This window comes from Phaseolus vulgaris, chromosome 8 (genome assembly GCF_051622355.1).
Source record: "Phaseolus vulgaris cultivar YP4 chromosome 8, ASM5162235v1, whole genome shotgun sequence".
NCBI lineage: Eukaryota > Viridiplantae > Streptophyta > Magnoliopsida > Fabales > Fabaceae > Phaseolus > Phaseolus vulgaris.
In genome coordinates, this window is record NC_143505.1 from 49,395,009 (window position 1) to 49,413,113 (window position 18,105).

At 30.7% G+C, this 18,105-nt stretch overlaps 1 protein-coding gene across 1 annotated transcript; it reads left to right on the top strand.

Annotated features, from left to right (window-relative positions):
* The first annotated feature begins 13,578 nt into the window (after nucleotides 1-13,578).
* LOC137826835 (uncharacterized) lies at nucleotides 13,579-17,638 on the top strand. Its single transcript, XM_068632982.2, has 5 exons — nucleotides 13,579-13,812; nucleotides 15,038-15,310; nucleotides 15,417-15,499; nucleotides 15,650-15,731; nucleotides 17,383-17,638. The coding sequence occupies exons 1-5, from the start codon at nucleotides 13,771-13,773 to the stop codon at nucleotides 17,434-17,436; spliced, it is 534 nt and encodes a 177-aa protein (XP_068489083.1). The 5' UTR covers nucleotides 13,579-13,770; the 3' UTR covers nucleotides 17,437-17,638.
* The last annotated feature ends 467 nt before the right edge of the window (nucleotides 17,639-18,105 follow it).

Genomic DNA, 18,105 nt, shown 5'->3' on the forward strand with positions numbered 1-18,105 from the left:
TGAACTGCCTTACTAGGAACCCTGTTCAATAGATACATGACAGTTTTTAAAGCATGCATCCACAATGAAACAGGTACAGTTGACTTACTTAATATGCTCCTAACCATATCCATTAAGGTTCGATTACGCCTTTCTGAAACACCATTTTGTTGTGGTGTACCTGACATTGTGTATTGAGCACAAATACCACGTCTTTCATGGAACTTAGCAAATGGACCAGGGTGTTTTCCACTTTCATCATACTTTCCATAATATTCACCAAGAATTATGTCAAACTTCAGTTAAGTTTGATTCAAAACATACATAATAAGCATTATGCTTACCCTTCTTTTCGAACCAAGCCTTACGTTTCAGAAAATCCTTTTGGAAATGTCCAGATTTCTTGCATAAATGACATTGCCATTCTTCTTCTGGAGCTTAGTAGATGACTCATTTATCTTCCGTGGTCCTTTACCCTTTCCATGTTTCTTGAAGACCTTCTTTCCAGCTCCCTGATTGTTCACATAATGTATAGAGTGGTTTCCTCGATTTTTCAATCTAGTCTCTTCCTGAACTAACATGTTATAGTTCTCATCCACTGCCATTCCAATATACTTAAGTCTTGCCGCAATATTAGTCATTTCAATGACATGTTCGTGCATAGTACGAGAACCATCAAATTCCATGGTGGTTAATGTACTCATTAATATCCCAACAAGAGACTTATCAGTAGTTTGGGAGCGCTCTTCCACAAATTTCATAAATTCTTTTGCACTATCAGTTTTGGGAAGAGCCGACTTAATATTACTTGTTATGCTCATTCGCATAAAGATACAGGAACGGATACTTGATCACACATGCTTAACATTAATACTTTGAGTCATAAACTAAACATACAATATAGATTCAGAAAACATTCTATGTATATTAATGTTCTCCTTTGGGAGATTCATTAATACACGAAACATAATGATGCTAATAGTATTAACTTTATTTGGTAAGATATATGCATTAACTAGAAACACTTGTTATCTTTGGATATACAAGCAAAACTAATAACACATACTCACTACCAACAATCGTATCCATCAATTATAAGGACAACTAATCAACCTTTGGGTAATCCAAAATGTCCTATAATAATGAATTTCCATTTACCCATATATATAAATAATTTAGCATCCATTCTATAGGTAATTGGAATAAAATTTATCAGTAATCTGGAATTAAATAAAACTTAAAGATTTGATCACTTTGGTGATTAACAAATCTATCATACAAATAATTCCAGAAATTATATCATTAATTGAAATAAAATTCATCCATAATTTGGAATTAAATAAAACTTAAAGATTTGATCACTTTGGTGATTACAAATCTATCATACAAATAATTTCATAAATAATATCATTATATGAAATAAAATTTCATCCATAATTTGGAATTAAATAAAACTTAAAGATTTGATCACTTTGGTGATTACAAATCTATCATACAAATAATTTCAAAAATTATATCATTAATTTAAATAAAAATAATACATAAAGCGGAAAAATTAATTTTCCATTCCTCACTTTCAATCAATTAATTAAACTTTAATTTAATGAACATAATAAAATTTCATTAAAACTTTAATTTAATACAAATTAAATTACATTAAAAATTAATACATAAAACAGAAAAATTAATTTTCCGTTACTCACTTTTAATTAATTAATTGAATTACATTATAATACAACAACGTAAATTTGAATTAAAGACTTTAATTAAACATTAATCAAAATAAAATAAATAAAAATAAAAATAAAGAAACATGACGTTAGGTGCAGAGAATTACTCGTACACGGTTCACTATTTTATTTATTTATATATTGTTTCATTATTTTATATTATAATACAATTATCATTATTTTACATTATAATACAAATATCATTATTTTATATTATAATACAATTCCCCGTTCACTTTATCATGAAACCCTAAAACCCAATCACAGTAACCACGCATCATGCGGCAATTGTCATTCCATACGGGTCAACTATTATTGTGAATTCAATAGCTGCAGGAACGAATTCACACGTGCAGTTTCATCCCTTACCCAGGCACCAAACGGTAGTTGATGTAAACCTTAATACATAAACCCTAATTTTAAAATTAGGGTTTTTAATTGGGATTATTTTAAAATTAGGGCTCTTTGATTTTGATGGTTTAGGACAATTAGGGATCTATTATAGAGGAATGAAAACCTTAATTTATAAATTCTAATTTTAAAATTAGAGTTTTTAAATTGAGAATATTTTAAAATTAGGGTTCTTTGATTTTGGAAAAGCATTAATGGAGAATCACAACATGAGCAACCGATGCTCTGATACCACATGTAAGTTTAAAACATGAATGAACGTAAATTGAACACATACAATAATGTTCACATAGATCTTATCATATCATGATTCTCACACAATCATATAATCAAGAAGGAATAGACACTTACCTTGATCCATGAGTGATCCTAATTGAGCAGTTACTTCATGATGGTTAACAGTGAGACAACTACTATTTGCAGAGACAGAACCCTATAACCTTTAGTACCCAATCTCCATCAGATGTAGGTTTTCATTAGGTATATCATCAAATATATATTTCTCATGTTAACCAATGGGCCCTTTATTCTATTATTATTATTATTAAATCATATTTGGGCCCAAAGCCCAAACTCTAAGTCATGTGAGTCACTTTATAGAAATTAATTTACGTAATTTCTTACAAACCAAACTTAAATAATTTTCAACCTTTTCAAAAACTCCTAAGAGTAAAACAACCGGTTGATTCGACAAAACAACAAGTTGTTTTTCACTTAGTTTGAAAAACACTTTATTTTAAAAAGTATTTAAAACACATTAGCTTTAGATTCAACAAAGGAGTGAATTACATATAAAACTACCCAGATCCCTCCCAAAACACAGCAGCAACACAGTCTTGCATCAAGCACAAAAGATTTGGATTCTTCAAAGCACAATTTGAATTCTTCAAAGCACTTGATCACTCTTGATCAACAAAGTCATCATTAGTCAATACTCTCAAAATACATAGAAAATCTTTTTCAAAAGAACGAGGAAACTCTCCAACACACAATAATTGTTTTGAAACAATGCAAACAGAAGAGAATTAACGAATTTAGTGCTAATTGTTGAAGCAACTACAAACCAAATTTTTATAAAGACTTTAGCTGTTGTACGACCAACACGGTACAAGTTATAGGATCTATATAATCAAATTGGTATACTCGTCCACACAAAAGTTTAATGATGACTTACAAAGTAGAGTTCAACACACAATGCGGGTTGTTGAGTCAGGATCCCTTCAGGAACCCCCTCCCCACCCATTGGCAAAACATTCCATTGAGAACTTTAAAATTGAAGTCCAATTTTAGAGGCAAGGTGCAAAGGTACGAATGCGACATTAAAATATAACTAGCAACAACTACATGCAAATCACAAACATGACTTTATCTCACAAAAGAAATTCCATAAATATAACTAACAACAATACTTCAAATCATTCCAACACCCCTTTAACTCTAATTTAATTTTATACAACTCACTCATAAAAGAAATTTGAACTCACTTTATACATATGTGTTGAACACATTTTTTCATAAATAAGTCTTTGGAAGATTTAGCATAGACAGGTGGTAATAATGTTTGAAGTTTTGAGGGTTGAGTTGGTTGCTATGAATCTGATGAAGTGGCCACCCCACATAATCAATAACAACATTTTAATTCAATTCAACCTTCTAAGCACATGGTCAATGATATAGACACATAAACACGCTGTTAAAATCAAACCAATTTTAAAAAATAATGTAAAATTCTTTGAAAACAAATCCAATACGACAACTCTTTTTTTTAATTTGTTGAATTTATTTTTTCCTACTTTGAATTTGGAATTAAAAATAAAAAAAGTCAAATAAAATTGCTTATTGTATTTATATATAAGGTTAACTGACTTACATAAATATGCTTTTGAAAGTTATTGATTGTATTTTACTTATTATATATTTATATGTATTAAAGCAAAATAACAAATTTGTATGATAAAAATAAGGGAAAGTTAAAATTATAAATATGACAAAAATCATACAAAAAGTATTTATATGTTTATTTACTAATTTTTTATTATAAAATATTTTAAAATATTATTTGGTAAAAATCGAAAAATCAAACTAAATCAAATAGTAGAACACTGATTCAGTTTCATTTAGATTTTATATTAATGTAAATAAAACGTAACTAAACCATGTTTAAATTTTATGTTTATTTTTTGAATGATTATTTAATGAAAGATAGAAAAAAAAAACTCTTATATATGTAGAGATAGAAAAAGCTTAATTTTATTATTTTCAGCTCAGTTTTTTTTTCATTTATTAAAGGAAATGTTAAAATATTGTTGTAAAAACATGAAACGTTTGTAAATGAAATATTAATTTTTATATAATGTTTATTATTTTAAAGAACTTAATAGATGTTAATAGATGTTAAAATAGTGCTTAATTAAAAAAAAAATAGTATCACGTAAATACCAAAATTTCGGTATTTATTTGTCTCTATATATGTCTCAATTTGTTTCATTTATAACTATATTAATTGCAACATGCATTCAATCTGCTACTTAAAAATAACAAAAATGTTCATCCTAAATGATGAAAATAACCTTATATAACAGGAAGGTGTAAATTCAGAACCTTTTAGCCGGAAATATTCTGATTTCAATTTCTGAAGCACATTTTTGAATTTCAGAAATTTTCATCCGGAATACATTTTAAATTTTGTGTTTCAGATTTTTTTGTTCGGAATGTTTTCTTTTATTTTTGAATTATATTTACTATTGCGAATTTTTAAATCCGGAAGAAGAGTAATTTTGAAAATTTAAAAAAATGATAGGCTGGAGGTTAAAATTGATATGTTGCAGGAAGAAATTGCCTAGACCCGAATACTCTAATCTAATATTAGGCATATATGGTAGCAAATGGCCCAACAAAACAGAAACAAATGGTCCTTTTTTTTTACTTATTCACAGTTTCTCTGTACATTTTTATAGGGTGGTTAAAAGATCAAATTTTATCTTTGTGATGACTTCTCTTATCTGTGTTGTCTCATAGATGGATTTAAGAAAGAAAGTGTTTTAGATTATACAATTTGAAAGATATTTTTTTATAAGAAAAATGATCGGTATAGTTGATGTAAATGTTGACTTTACACTCTTTTTCGTCTTTTTGATGCAACTCATTATGTGTTTTTCAACATTCCTTAACTTCATTGTAATAAGATACTTATATATTTACGCCATTTTTGCAAAGGTCATATTTCCCATTAACGTTTACAAATCATGAAATACACTTATTCTTGCTTGTATAGTGATTAAAAATTTACTTGTAATACATGTCATCATACTGAATAAAGGAAGTTTCTTTTTCCTTTAAGTAATTCTCATGTTATTGCTCATTTTGAACTTTTGCATATAAAGATATAAAATCCTTGTTATACCACTACCATGCGCAACCATAAATATGTCTTAAGCCTTATAACACACATGTTATATTTCGATTGTCCTTATGATTCAAAGGTAGAAACACATCCTCACAATTCATTTTGTTACAAAAGTGGAAAAGTAATCTAAAATACATATATTAAAACCATCCAAATTGATAGTGGAATATAGAACTTGTCATGCATGTTTATTTTTTTCCAAGGAATCATTCATCAAACAACATGCATTAAAACTCCTTAACATGACATTGTTGAACATCAACATCAACATCTTCTCAATGCCAGGGCATTACTTTTTTAATCTCATCTTCCATTAAATATTTGGTGTTTTTCACTCCACCAACATGCAACATATCTTATTAATTGCATCCCAACTCCTTTTTTACATAATTCTTCACCTTTTGAAATGCTTTATCAACATGTTTATCACATTTTTAATTTACAGGTGTTTGGTTGTGTATGTCATACGAGCACTGTCACTACACAATGGAAGAAGCTCAATCCCCAAACTCACCTCATATGTCTTTTTGGGTTTTACACCACACACGAAAGGTTACTTACTTTACAACTTACATTCACGTGAACTTACTATTTCTTGAAATGTAATTTTCTATTAGGATGATTTTTCTTATGTTCATAATCCACCTCTTATGACTTCTCCACAACCTTCTTTCATATCCCGACTTCCTTCACATATTTGAATGAACCTTATTCTTTTGAGTCCCTTCCTTTACAAAACATTTCTCATAATAATTTTATTCTTGACATGTCCCTTCCTTCGCCTGGTTCTCAAGTTTCTCAATCCTTTATTTTTAAATGATCCACTTGTTCTTGTCAGCCTCCTTCTTATCTTAAATATTACCACAATGCATTTACATTAACTAGGATCATTCCTGCAAGTATTTGTTATCCTCTTGAACATTTTCTTTTGTATATTCATCTATCTCCTTCTTTTCATAACTACGTGTTGTTTATCTCTTATATGTATGAGCCTAAGTCATATGTTGAAGCTTCTAAGTTTGATTGTTGACTTAAGTTTATGCATGTTGAAATTAATGCTCTAGAAGCGAATAACACTTAGATTCTCGCTGATTTATCTCCTCATAAAGTTTCAATAAGATATCATTGAATTTTTATAATAAAACATATTGCTAATGGTACCACATAATGTTATAAACCTCGTTTGGTTGCTAAGAGATACACTTAGATGAAAAGGCTTGCTTTTCTTGACACTTTCTCTCTTGTAGAAAAGTTGACTACTATTTATTTTCTTCTACATCTTACAACCATTCATAAATGGCATTTCAAATAACATGATGTCAATAATGCTTTATTGCATGGTTACCTTCATGAAGAAGTTTATATGCAACTGATAAATGTCTAATTTCAGTAATATTTCATTTTAAAATATAGACACTTATAAGGATTTATTGCTAATTTACATATAAAATAATCCCTAAGTTATACCTTTCTACATTTTTATGAGCTTTATTTGAATAAGAGAACTCAAATTTGGTGTTAACTGCAGATTTTTAGGGAGGATTGAAGATTTAAAGTAAAGGAGAATAATTTGAGCTAAAAAGAGAAAGTTGGAAGGTCCCAAGATGGAAAAAGATGCAGAGAAAGATTGAGCATTTTTTTTTATGTTTTATCACTTAGCCCATTAGCGCAACACATGAAGCCACCTAACCCTAGAAAGTTAGGATAAATAGGGGGCTAGAGGTTCAACCCTAGTGTGCCAGATTGAGGGAAAACACCATAGAGTAAATTGTAACCCAATTGGGAGAATGGAAGGTGCTAGAAGTATGCGTGTCTAATTCTACCCTTTGGGATTGAGAGTAATCTACTCAAATTCTTATGTATTGAGGTGATATCTTATATATTAATATTCAGTTCTTGATTGATTATTGGTATTGTTGTTTTACTTTTAACTTTCCGTGACAAATTGAGAATCTTAAATCTGTCCGAGAGGTATTTTTAGGGTTTGTACCTAAACAACAATGCTTAACATATTTGAGTGTTAGGGATAGACTTGAAATGTTAATTGTCATTAACGTCTGAATGTGATTCTAAGTTGTTTTTATAAATATGCGAGGGATCGATATTTAGGAAACATTTTTAAGGATTTTATATGCGAGGGATCGATATAAATGAATTTTCTATGGGCATCAATTTCAATCAAAGAACTTAATATTAACATGCTAATTAAAATACATGAGAGTGAGATAGATGAAACCCAATCCCTATTTTTCCAATTGAAGCAACTAGTTCTTTGTTTGATTTCTTATTGATAGTGCCAACATAATCAATTCAAAACTCTTTTTCTTGTTTTGTGTTATATTTAGCGATTATTGTACTCGATAATTCATTGTTCCTTGTGGGATCGATATCCGTCCTTAGGAACAATTATTACTTCTGACAAACTCGGTGCACTTGCCGTAAAAAGTCATCAGCAACCTTCTCCTAGCTTATGTTTCTAAATCTGGTCAAGTGTCATTTATGGCTTAAACAAGCTATTCGAAAATGGTACATGCAACTCTCTTCTTTCTATTATCCAATTGTTACCATTACTCAACATTATATCATTCTCTATTTCTCAAGCTTTTTGCATCTCATTCCACAACCCTTCTTGTTTATGATGACATCATCCTAACTAGTGATGACCTTGCTAAGATATCTCTTATTACCTCTTGTCTTGATTCTACATTTAAGAAAAAGGATCTTGGAAATCTTAAAATTTTCCTTGGCCATGAGGTATCTTGAGATAAATCAAACATCCATTTATGTCAAACAAAGTATACTTTGGATTTACTTTTTGGTAATTGTATGCTTGCTTTCAGCCCCATTTCTACTTCGATTGACTAAAACATTTGTATTTATTATGCTTTGAGTGATGTACTTGAAGGTGCAATTGACTCCATAAGGGGGGTTAATTGAGCCTGAACTCAATTCTCAAAATACAAAACAAACAAATGTAGTGTCTAAAAGAGTATAAAGTAGATACAAATTTATACTAGTTCACCCAACAATTAGGGATACATTCATACCCGTTAAGCAACTCGCTTAAGAGTCTTTAACTAAATGCATTTTAACATATCTTCGGGTACACTGAGTTTTAACACCTTTACAAGAATGAATATTCAACACCTATCTAGACACACAAGTTTTAACACCTCCAAGAACGAGTATTTTACACCTCTCCAGGTACACAGGTTTTAACACCTCTCCAATAATGAGAATTCTACACCTTTCAGGTACACAAGTTTTAACACGTTTCCAAGAAAGAGTATTCTACACCTCTCCAGGTACATGAGTTTTAACACCTCTCCATGAATGAATATTGTACACCTTCCATGAATGAATATTATACACCTTTCCATGAATGAATATTCTACACCTCTCCAGGTAAACAATTTTAATATCCCCTAGGTCAATACCTCTTTCAAAAAATGAGAAAAACACTATCGACAGAGAGAGCAATGCCAACTCATTGGGTATACTTCATAGAGTATAGGATTTACAAGGTTTAGCACACAACCCAACTCACTAGGTGCTTCTACGAAGCAAGTATAATATGTACAAACTCTAACATAAACTTGTATATTTTTTTTGAATCATTATTCTGTGTGTTTCTTCTTTGCCTTATTAGTCATTATATAGTCTTCAGAATGTGACCGTTGAAGCTTCGTGTATTATATTTCTTCAAGTATTCGTTAGACGCTCAAAATGGTAATTCTTGCTTTGATTGATTCTTTCGCATCTTGAACGTGTGAGGAAATTCAAATTGTTTCTATTTATTCCTCATATATGATTATTGTAGCTTTAATCTTCTTAACTCAATCTGCTTATGAAATTTGCCATGTTGTTCCTTCTCCAATGCAGTAAATGCTCGAATAGGAAACATTTGCTTTGATGCAATATACACGTCTCCAACATATATTTGCACTTTCAAATTCTTTATGTATTTATATAAATTTTGAACGTTAAGGCTTGATACTTCTATATTTGACTTTGCTCAATTCTCAAGTTTCTCTTTCATTGTTTTCATGATAGATGCTCGAAATGGAAACCTTATATTCTGAAAGATTTGTCATGACTTGAATGTTTGTTGAGTCTTGAAGTCTTTCTTTGATTGTAAATATTTAATCATTAAAGCTTGAATCTTCCTTGAATTCTGACTTTGTGAAACTCATACTCTAGCATCTCCATTTTATCATTAGATGCTCTATAAGGTAACTTCAACTTTGACAATATCTTACAGGTCTTGACCAATTAATGTCACACGGTTTTGGACTTTAAACTCTTTCCACGTTAAGAGATATTTGAACGTTGAAGCTTTTGAATCCATTTAACTTGAGTAATTGTTCAAATATGCACACTTATTCTTCCTTCATGTAGTAAATTCTTTATAGGGAAACTTTAGCTCTGGTGCAATCTTCATGTCTTAAACATACATTTGAACTACCAACTTGTTTATCCATTCGTAGAAATCTTAACATTGAGCCTTTATCATCTATGTACTTGAGTATTTCTTTGTTGTACTATTCATATTCTTTTTCGTATTAGATGCTCAATTTGGAATGTTTGGATATGAGCCTTTAATGTGTCATATAACTTTTTTGTGCTTTTGAATCTTCCTTCACTTTGTATTTCTTTGTTCGCAACAACTTGATATGACTTTGATCTTCATTTGCGCGAATCTCGTTTCCCAACTTCATCTCTTTCCTATTAGACACTCAACTAGGAAATTTTGACTTTTAGCTTTATAGGGTCTTTATGTACCTCTGATAATTTATGGAAACAATATAAGTACCAGTGAACAAAATAATCATCATAATAAAGCATGAGTATTACTAAAATAATATCTTTCATTATTTTTTAATTATCCAATCCTTATATTTTAGGATTTTACAATGTAAATGCCTTTTCAAATAGTTTCCAAGTTAATACAAGATTTGAACATTGAAGTATAATCAAATTTTAACTTGATATATTTTCGCAAAATATATTTTGAAAAACTATTTAATATGGGAAATATTCGTGCTCCATTTTTTGAAAACTTTCTAGTAATACATTTTTCATTTGAAGATTTTCCATTACAATTTTAAACTTAATATTTAAGGCATAGTTGTATTCGAAATAGTTTATAATCAATATAGAAAATGTATTTCATCCAACATTAAAGCATATAATATTTCAGATTTTCAATGTGATCCATTTTATGTTTTAAAATACGAAAGCTTTCCAAAATCATTTATTCATAAATCTTATTTGAAAACTATATTTTATATGAATTAAGAATATCAAATAAGTTTTGAAAATATTAACACAATGATAGAAAGTGTTCTATGAATGCAAGAGTTAAGTATAAACACTCCCTAATATAGTAAACCGTCTGACGAGTAGAAGATGAGGTGATCGTTTATCATGTTCAAGCTTCAATGACTGTCTAGTGTGTCCATAAGCAATTTCTTGATAAGCTTTGTTTGTGCTTTTGGAGTCATATGCATTGTTGTGTCCTTTGGACGCATCTTATTAGACCATCTGGAACGTTCCAATACTATGAGATTGTCTAGCATATTTCTTCATAGTTGGACTCTCTAGCTAGTCAACTTTTCCACTTTGATTGTTCTCTTTACAAGATATAAACACTCATAGATTCTGAGACTAAGACTAAGTCATTTTCTATTGTGACTTTATTAGATTGTCTAATGTATCTTTTCATTGTGAGATTGTCTAGTGAGTCTTGCTCATCTTTCTAATTGGAGATCGTCTGATGTTGAGATAAAGATAAGATCATTTGATAAGATTATCTAGAGTTAATTCTTCAAAGACCGTTTGATGAGATCTTCTATTATGACCTAATGCTAAAGGATCGTCTAATGAGATTATTTGACAAGTTTAAATAAGTTAGAATGCCTAATGGGTCTTTAAATAAATTTGCACACTTAGTAGCTTCATTAGACATCTTAACACATTTTATAGTGTTTATTATCATCAAAAGACTTTTTTTATGTTGTGAGACATTTTGATGGGTGATAGATCGTCTAATGACTTAACAATACTCTCTTATCAGTCTATATATTGACAACTGATTGACAAACTTATATACTTAACACTTATCTTTATATCACATATATTGTTCAACATTTGAGTCAGTTTGCTTCATGCCCAACTTTATATCAGCATCAAACAACTTTTTTATGTTATTTGCTATTTGAAAGATATGCCTGAGTTTGTCATTTTTCTCGCTACTGATAATATTCTCCAACTTAAGGCCTTCATTAACTTGATTGGGCATGTTGCATTGATTCTCGTTGCTCTATTACTGACTTTTTGATTTATCTCAATTATTCTTTAATTTCATTGAATTTTAAGAAGCAATTTTCTGTTTCTAGGAGTTCTTCAGAGGTAGATGTCATGCCCGCTTCAATTGTTGATGTTTCTATTTGAAGATTTTTGTATTCTGTTTATTCGTCCATTTTTGTTATATTGTGATCATCAATATGCATTAATAATTACTTCTAATTAGATCTTTCATAAAAGAACTAAGCATATCAAGATTGATTGTCACATTATTAAGAACAAAGTTAATATTGGTTTGCTCAAGCTTGTGTTCATCTCTTCTTCATTAGAACTTGCCAATAATTTTATAAAGGCCTTATCTCCTATTGTGTTGTAAACTATTTGTTCCAAGTGGGAATATTTAATATTCATTATGAAAATATTTAATATTCATTCCCTACTTGAGGGAGTTCTCAGTTATAATGATAACTTTCTTTTAGTTTTGTTATTAGTTTGTTATGTGTTTTTAGAATATTTTTCAATTGCACGTATAACTTTTCCTTTTCTCATTTTATATATTTTCATCTCTTAATACTAAGATGAGAAGCCAGAAGCCTTTTTAATGTTTTTTTTTTGTTTTTTTAGTTTCTTCCATTGCATTTCTCTGATAATTTTTTTTCTTATAATAATTGTACTGGACAAGAGTGCTAGAATGCTCGGGATCTCGATCTAGGCATGTGGATATGGTCAGCTCGACTTTGGGCCCAAAGGCGGGTCATGAGTTTGGCCAAGTTTTGTTGATAAGCCCGATGAAGAATAATTAAAATAATAAGTTTGGTCATATATTAATATAAAGCTCTTAATTAAATATATATGTCGATATGTGTTAAATTGTTAGAATAAAATATATGTGAATATACATAGAGTTGTTTGTTAAATAGAATATATGTGCATAAGGTTGTTAATTGAATATATGACGATATTAATTAAATGGTGATCACCCGAGAATAAGGGTGCACGAGATTCTCTTATGCAAGTTAGCACCATGAGTAAAGGTGCCCGTAGGCAAAATATTATTTTTGTTGAGATTATATTCTCCTAATAGAAAGTTGTTAAAGAGATAGTTATAAAAAAGAGCTTGAGGTACGTTGTTTCTAAATACTAGACTGAAACTGAATACTTATCTTATTTTGTATGCTCTCACTGACTTGATCGTCAGAGTGTGATCAACAGGTAGAGCCCCTCTGTCCCAATGGAGCCGTGTGTTCCAGTGCAACGATAAGACGCATAACATAATCTAGAGGAGATAGGTTAGAAGCGAAGCTTTCCACCATAATCAACCGGTGAGAATAATAATATTTAAAAATAATGTGTTGTGGTATGACAAATAATTTCACATTGCTTAGAAGTTGAAGTAAAAAACAATTTAAATACACATTTTCTTTTAAGTTTTCAAAACCGTCTTTAAAAGTAAAACCGTGATGAAACTTTAAATTTTAAAAGGATACCTCTTATGTAGAGATTGAACCTAATAACATACTTAAAATCGAAACAACAAAATCATCTACCGTAATAAAAAAAAAAGTTTACAAACCTTCATTCTCCTTATTACAACTTTTTACAATTTCAAAATAAAAATATAAACACATTTTTTTTTATCTTTATCATTATGACACATATTACATTACTCAATAAAAAATTATAATTAAAATGTTTTCTAAAGCATCTGTCTGTAATATATTGGATAGAAAACTTTTCTACAATTTCAGTGAATTGTTATTTTTTAATTTACTTTTTTTCCTGACTCTTCCGAATATTTTAACCAAAAAACCTTAAACAAATAACATAATAGGGAGACGACCACGAACACGAACACGAACTCAAACCGTTTAAGCTTTCCGAGTTTTGACCTACAACACTCGAATCCTCTCTTGTGTTGTAGCCGCCTCGTGACCAGCAATGGCGGAAACTACTGCCGACAAATCTCAATCTCTCGCCGAGGTATTCTTCCTACATCTGTCTTCAATCTCTTTCCCCTTTCAATTCCGCTTCCAGAATATTCCTTTTCATTGGAGTTCCTCTAATCTTATTATCCATCGAAATTTCAAATCAGACCTAGATTTTGTATCTCACAATCTGGATTTCCTTCAACTCTGGATCAGGTTTCAGCTGCGAATATTTTTGGTAGAACAGTGTTTTTTAAAGTGCTTTCTAGTGTATGTTATTAAAAATTGAAAATGGTGCTGAACTTAATCCCTTACATTTTGTAACTGTTATATCTAATGATAATTGTAAGCCTGATCTATATCATGGACACTGAGTTAAGTCTCTATGTTGGCCGAATAACGTTATTCCTGTGTCTGTTGTTTTAGGTTTTGGTAGGATTGGTGTTATATTGGAATAATTGAGGTTTAAAATGTTGATTTATGTATTGGATTTTTTAAAATGAGTTTGGAAGGATTCGTTTTTTGTTTGGATGATAATGTAAAATCACTTTAGGACTGTTATTATAGATATGCTCAGTGGGTAGCCTACATACTGAATCAGTTTTGTCAATGTAAAAGGAGCAGATTTCAATTCTATCAAAATTAATTCTACTCAGAATGATTTTGAATAAAAAAAAGAAGCCCAAACAGAAGTACTGTTGGAATGAGTTTTATATGCTGCAATTGGGATTTTGAATCAACCAAGTTGTCATTAATCTTGCATTCCATTTTACTTCAATTTTCCTTTTATTTTGTATGGCTTATATAATTATAATGACAAAATTAATTGACACGAGATAACATAACGTTGGGGGTTTTGCACGTTATTTGTATGTATGTATGCTTACTCCTTTAGCATATGACTAAATAATGAAATTACCAGCATTATTTGTTGTTGGATAAATCATTTATGTGAATTCCATGTCATTTATTTGTATGTATGTATGCTTACTCCTTTAGCATATGACTAAATAATGAAATTACCAGCATTATTTGTTGTTGGATAAATCATTTATGTGAATTCCATGTCATGAATTTTTGAACTTCCGTAGAATTGCCGAGGTAAGATGTGATGCTAGCTTCTAACTTTCCCGTTTGGTAGACATGATCTTTTCCCTCAATTTCCTCAGCTCAATTTACATTTTTTTATGCCTCGAATCTGCATTCTTTTACACTCTGAAGGTTGAATTTTTGTTTTCATAGTGTTAGATAAGGCAGTGACGTGTTTTATTGACTTGCAGCAATATCATGTGAGTGACAAGCAGGAGAAAGCAGCTGTAGTTGAAAAGCCTGTTGAAGTCAAAGAAGTTGAAATCCCAAAGGAGGCTGCTTCTGTGGAAGCTGTTGTTGAGAAAATTGTGGAAGAAAAAACTCCTGTTGCCCCTGCAATTGCTCAGGAGAGTAGTGAAGTAAGCCCTCCTCCTGCTGAAGAAACCACTGAAGAGCAAAGTAGTGGAAATGTTGAAGATAACTCTGGCAATGAAGATGCCGCTGAAGAGACCCCTGAAATCAAGGTGACATTTACTTGAATCACTTTTATAGAATTAGTACATGAGTTCATGATAAGCAAGGTTGGCACTCCTTCCTCCAATTTTTCATATTTGTGCTATTATTTTCCAGCTTGAAACTGCTCCAGCAGATTTCCGTTTTCCAACTACAAATCAAACCAGGCATTGCTTTACCCGATACATTGAATATCATCGGTGAGTTATATGTCGTTGGCTTTTATTTCTGCTGAGCTCGTTGTTCACATTTCTCAAACACTGTTACTTTCTTTAATATTTCTACTGAGCTCATTGTTCACATTTCTCAAACACTGTTACTTTATTTTAATATACCAAACTCGTGTGCAGATGTGTAGCTGCAAAGGGTGAAGATGCATCAGAATGTGACAAGTTTGCTAAGTATTATCGTTCTCTTTGCCCTGGTGAATGGGTATGTATTTTACCATTGAACATTGTTGATTATCTGTTAAGTGCTAGGGTCTTTTTGTCCAATGAGATTTATTTCCTGACATTTCCTTTCGAGAACATGAAATTCCTATCTGTTTATGGTCTTATTGTATTCTTTTGCATGGAAATGGAATTACATTCTTGCTAGTAATATAATTTTTTATAAAGAATTTCGTCTAGTATTCTACAATTTAGCATTCCTTTTGTTTTCTATGCACTTCTCAAGATGTTTGACTAAATGCTAAATTGAAAAAAGTATTGAAAGATGGACAGACATTGATATCTATGAAAAATGACTAAAATAACAACTTTAGTTATTAAATATGTAAGGATGCTTTATGGAGGAAAACTACCTTGTTTTTGTGTATAAAGAGATCAGAGGGAGTTCTTAAGTTGTGGTTAATGTTCCTGTATATTGATAGGTGCAAGATACTTTGGCCCCTCAGTTTTAATTTTTAGATGTTAAATTAATTTGTGTCTTCTCATCTCATCTCTATGCCAACTTTAATACGTTATTATTCCTCAATCCCTTTAACTCTTGTGGCTTCTTAATCATTTCAGTTCATTGTGAGAACTTGGAGATGTACAATGTTCCTTCTCAATAAACCATGCCCCCAATTACCTGATATTGTACTTCATATGAAGATCTTCATTTTTTTTAAATGATTAGAATCAATTTTGTTGTTTACCATGATTAGCCCCTCCTTGAATAGAAAAGCCACACTTGATTGACTTGTAAAGCAATAACAAGAGAATGAATAGCATCAGAGATGAGTGTGCCTCGGATGAGTGGAAATCGTTGACAAGATAAGAGAGAATGAATTCCTATCATGTTGCTAGGGTTTGATGACCCATTTGTCAGCTAAAAACACGACCCAATCTGACCCAAAATCAAATCCCAACACCGGTGTTGCATGACCCTTTTGTTTCGCTAGGGTTCCCATACTTTTGTAAATAAAAAACAAAGGAGACTCAACGGTGTACACACCCCTTGATGTTGACGCTGTTTCTACGACTGCTGTCGAACAACCATCACTTCCGTTACCATCGAAGTATTCACTTGCTAATACTTGCTAGCTTCACTGTTGTTGGCATCGCAAACCATCATCGCTGGTGTTGTCTTTTGCATTGCCAGTGCTCGCTCTCTGTTCCAGTCGCTCTACTCTTCCGTTCTATCTTTGGTTCTTATGCTGTTCTGCTCACCCTGTCTTTCCTTCGAATTCGACTGAGAAAAAATCGTTTAGTTGTGAATTAGATCTTACTACTTAAGACTAGTTATTTTTATCTATCTATATTATTTTTAATGCATGCACACGTTTATGATTATTATTTTCCGTGTACTCGTTTATATCCTCTCTAGTTTGACAACCTTGATGCCAGGAACATTTGCTTACGTTTGACTATTCTCAGGTTAAGATATAAAATAATTTAAATTAAAATGTAAGCTACATGTGTAGAAGACAACTTCTGATGTTCCCATTCACATTATTTTCCATTTCTTTTTTTTACTAATGGCTTTCTTAGACATTTCACAAAAAAATGTTTATTAGTTTATTTTTTTTCCTGCTAGTACTAATCTTGAAATTGTGGATGTGTGCTAACAGCCTGTTTTCGTAACTTTGTCTATGCATCAGATTGACAGATGGAATGAACAAAGGGAGAATGGAACATTCCCAGGTCGGCTGTAGGTGGTGCATATTTGAAGTGGCTGCTCAATTCGTTGTGCAGTATTATATTTGAAATGTTTAGACATAAGCTCCCATACATTTGGGGAATTAATAAGAAATTTTGAATGTATGTTTGAACTAAGCGTGAGTTATACTATTTTCAGGAAGCGCTTTGGAGAAATGTCCTGAGATCAATTTTACAATTTTAACTGGATTATCAGTACTATAGTCTTCTATAAGTTTCATCCCCTTCTATAGAAAAAGAAACCTTTAATTTGACATATTTCTCACTTAGTTATAACAATCATGTGAGAAAAATATATTTAACTGAGAAAAAAAGGTAGAAAAACGAGTGAGGTATAATTTGCCCAATAAAACAATAAAAATGAGGTTTTGCACTATAAAAGAGAATTAGATGGGGTAAAGTAGGAGAGAGAATTGTTTTCACATTTTATTTGTTAATTTCTCTTTACTCTTATAAGAAAATTATACTTTTTTTATTCTCTTCACTCATCTTTCTTCTTTCTATTTTCTCTTAAAATTGCATTTTGAATATTAAACTAGATCGGTCTATTTAGCTAATAAATTGATATAGTGGTATGGTTATCAAATTTTGTTTCTTTTAAGCTCAATAGTTTTATATAATTTAAGAGTCAATGTTAAAGATAATTTAAATACACATTCTTTAAT

Coding starts and splice junctions, on each gene's coding strand:
- LOC137826835 (XM_068632982.2), top strand. CDS start 13,771: ATGGCGGAAACTACTGCCGACAAATCTCAATCTCTCGCCGAG. Junction 15,311..15,416: donor AAGAGACCCCTGAAATCAAG/GTGACATTTACT, acceptor ATTATTTTCCAG/CTTGAAACTGCTCCAGCAGA. Junction 15,732..17,382: donor CTCTTTGCCCTGGTGAATGG/GTATGTATTTTA, acceptor TCTATGCATCAG/ATTGACAGATGGAATGAACA.